Source organism: Perkinsus marinus, assembly GCF_000006405.1.
Source record: "Perkinsus marinus ATCC 50983 genomic scaffold scf_1104296932522, whole genome shotgun sequence".
In the NCBI taxonomy this organism is placed as follows: Eukaryota; Perkinsozoa; order Perkinsida; family Perkinsidae; genus Perkinsus; species Perkinsus marinus.
Window position 1 is genome coordinate 1 of NW_003215397.1, and position 1503 is coordinate 1503.

The window sequence follows — 1503 nt, forward strand, 5'->3', positions numbered from 1 at the left end:
CTGCTGATACAGTCAAGTTCGAAGCTAAGCGTCGATTCTCTCGCCGTGAGGCTATGATCAAGGAGGTTCATGATGCTATGGAAGAAGCTGAGGCTAAGGTTATGCTGAAGTTTGGTGATCGCCAGTCGCGTCGCCGCACTTTTGCTGTTGGGCAGAAAGTACTCAAGTGGACCGACAACAAGTCCAATGGTGTGCTTCAACCTAACTGGACAGGCCCTCTTACTATCAAGGACGTTCTCGGTACTGCGACTTATCGTCTCAGCGATGACTCTGTCCAAGCCGACCGAAACCTCTGTCTATACCATCAATGAAGTCAACTAATATTAATATTCTCCACTTCACTACGTATATTTAGGGGGGGAGATATGTGAGAACCAAGATAACTCTCTTGCTATCTTGCTCTCTCTCGTAGTGGTTCACTATCATTCAATACCACTCAGTTCTCATACACTCACTATGATGATTCTTGCATTCTTTATATCCTGTATATCTCTCACTCGCCCAAGTGAAACGGATAGATGCGTTTCACGGCATACTGCACCCCACACACTACGACTATCGTGGTTATTAATCTGTTATCATTCACTCATTATGGCTTCGGGTTCATCAAACGGATCAGGATCACGAACTAATCGGGCGATGAAGCTAGTCACTTTGATTGATATTAAAGTTGAATACTCTTCCGAAATGGTTTAGGCGGTAATTGGTCAATCCGTCAGGATACGTGAGCGGAATTCGGATTGCTCAGGTACAGCCGTTGGTGCGCACCACTATCTCATGTGCTCGCCTTCAGCGTCTAGTGCAAACTAGTTAGACCTTCACATCGAGTGGCCGATTCAGGATGCGTGAGCGGAATCCGGATTGCTCAGGTACAGCCGTTGGTGCGCACCACTATCTCATGTGCTTGCCTTCAGCGTCTTGTGCAAACTAGGTGGAGCTTCACATCGGATGCCCGATTTCATTGACGTAGGATGGATGAAGAGGAAGTGAGGTTAATGTATACCCGATGCAGGATTCGAACCTACGACCATCTGCTACGTAGGTAGACATTCTATCCAGCTGAACTAATCGGGCGATGAAGCTAGTCACTTTGATTGATATTAAAGTTGAATACTCTTCCGAAATGGTTTAGGCGGTAATTGGTCAATCCGTCAGGATACGTGAGCGGAATCCGGATTGCTCAGGTACAGCCGTTGGTGCGCACCACTATCTCATGTGCTTGCCTGAGCGTCTTCTGCAAACTAGTTGGAGCTTCACATCGAGTGGCCGATTCAAGATGCGTGAGCGGAATCCGGATTGCTCAGGTACAGCCGTTGGTGCGCACCACTATCTCATGTGCTTGCCTTCAGCGTCTTGTGCAAACTAGGTGGAGCTTCACATCGGATGCCCGATTTCGTTGACGTAGGATGGATGAAGAGGAAGTGAGGTTAATGTATACCCGATGCAGGATTCGAACCTACGACCATCTGCTCCGTAGGCAGACATTCTATCCAGCTGAACTAA

At 47.7% G+C, this 1503-nt stretch overlaps 1 protein-coding gene and 1 non-coding gene across 2 annotated transcripts; one reads left to right on the top strand and one right to left on the bottom strand.

The window, feature by feature from the left end:
* Positions 1-53: 53 nt before the first annotated feature.
* Pmar_PMAR022907 (hypothetical protein) lies at positions 54-311 on the top strand (the record flags this gene model as incomplete). The annotated part of the gene is made up of 1 exon (XM_002785433.1): positions 54-311. The coding sequence occupies one exon, from the start codon at positions 54-56 to the stop codon at positions 309-311; it is 258 nt and encodes an 85-aa protein (XP_002785479.1).
* A 689-nt stretch (positions 312-1000) lies between these two features.
* Positions 1001-1074, bottom strand: Pmar_PMAR022908. Its single transcript has one exon. It is a non-coding gene; the product is annotated as a tRNA-Arg (tRNA).
* Positions 1075-1503: the final 429 nt, after the last annotated feature.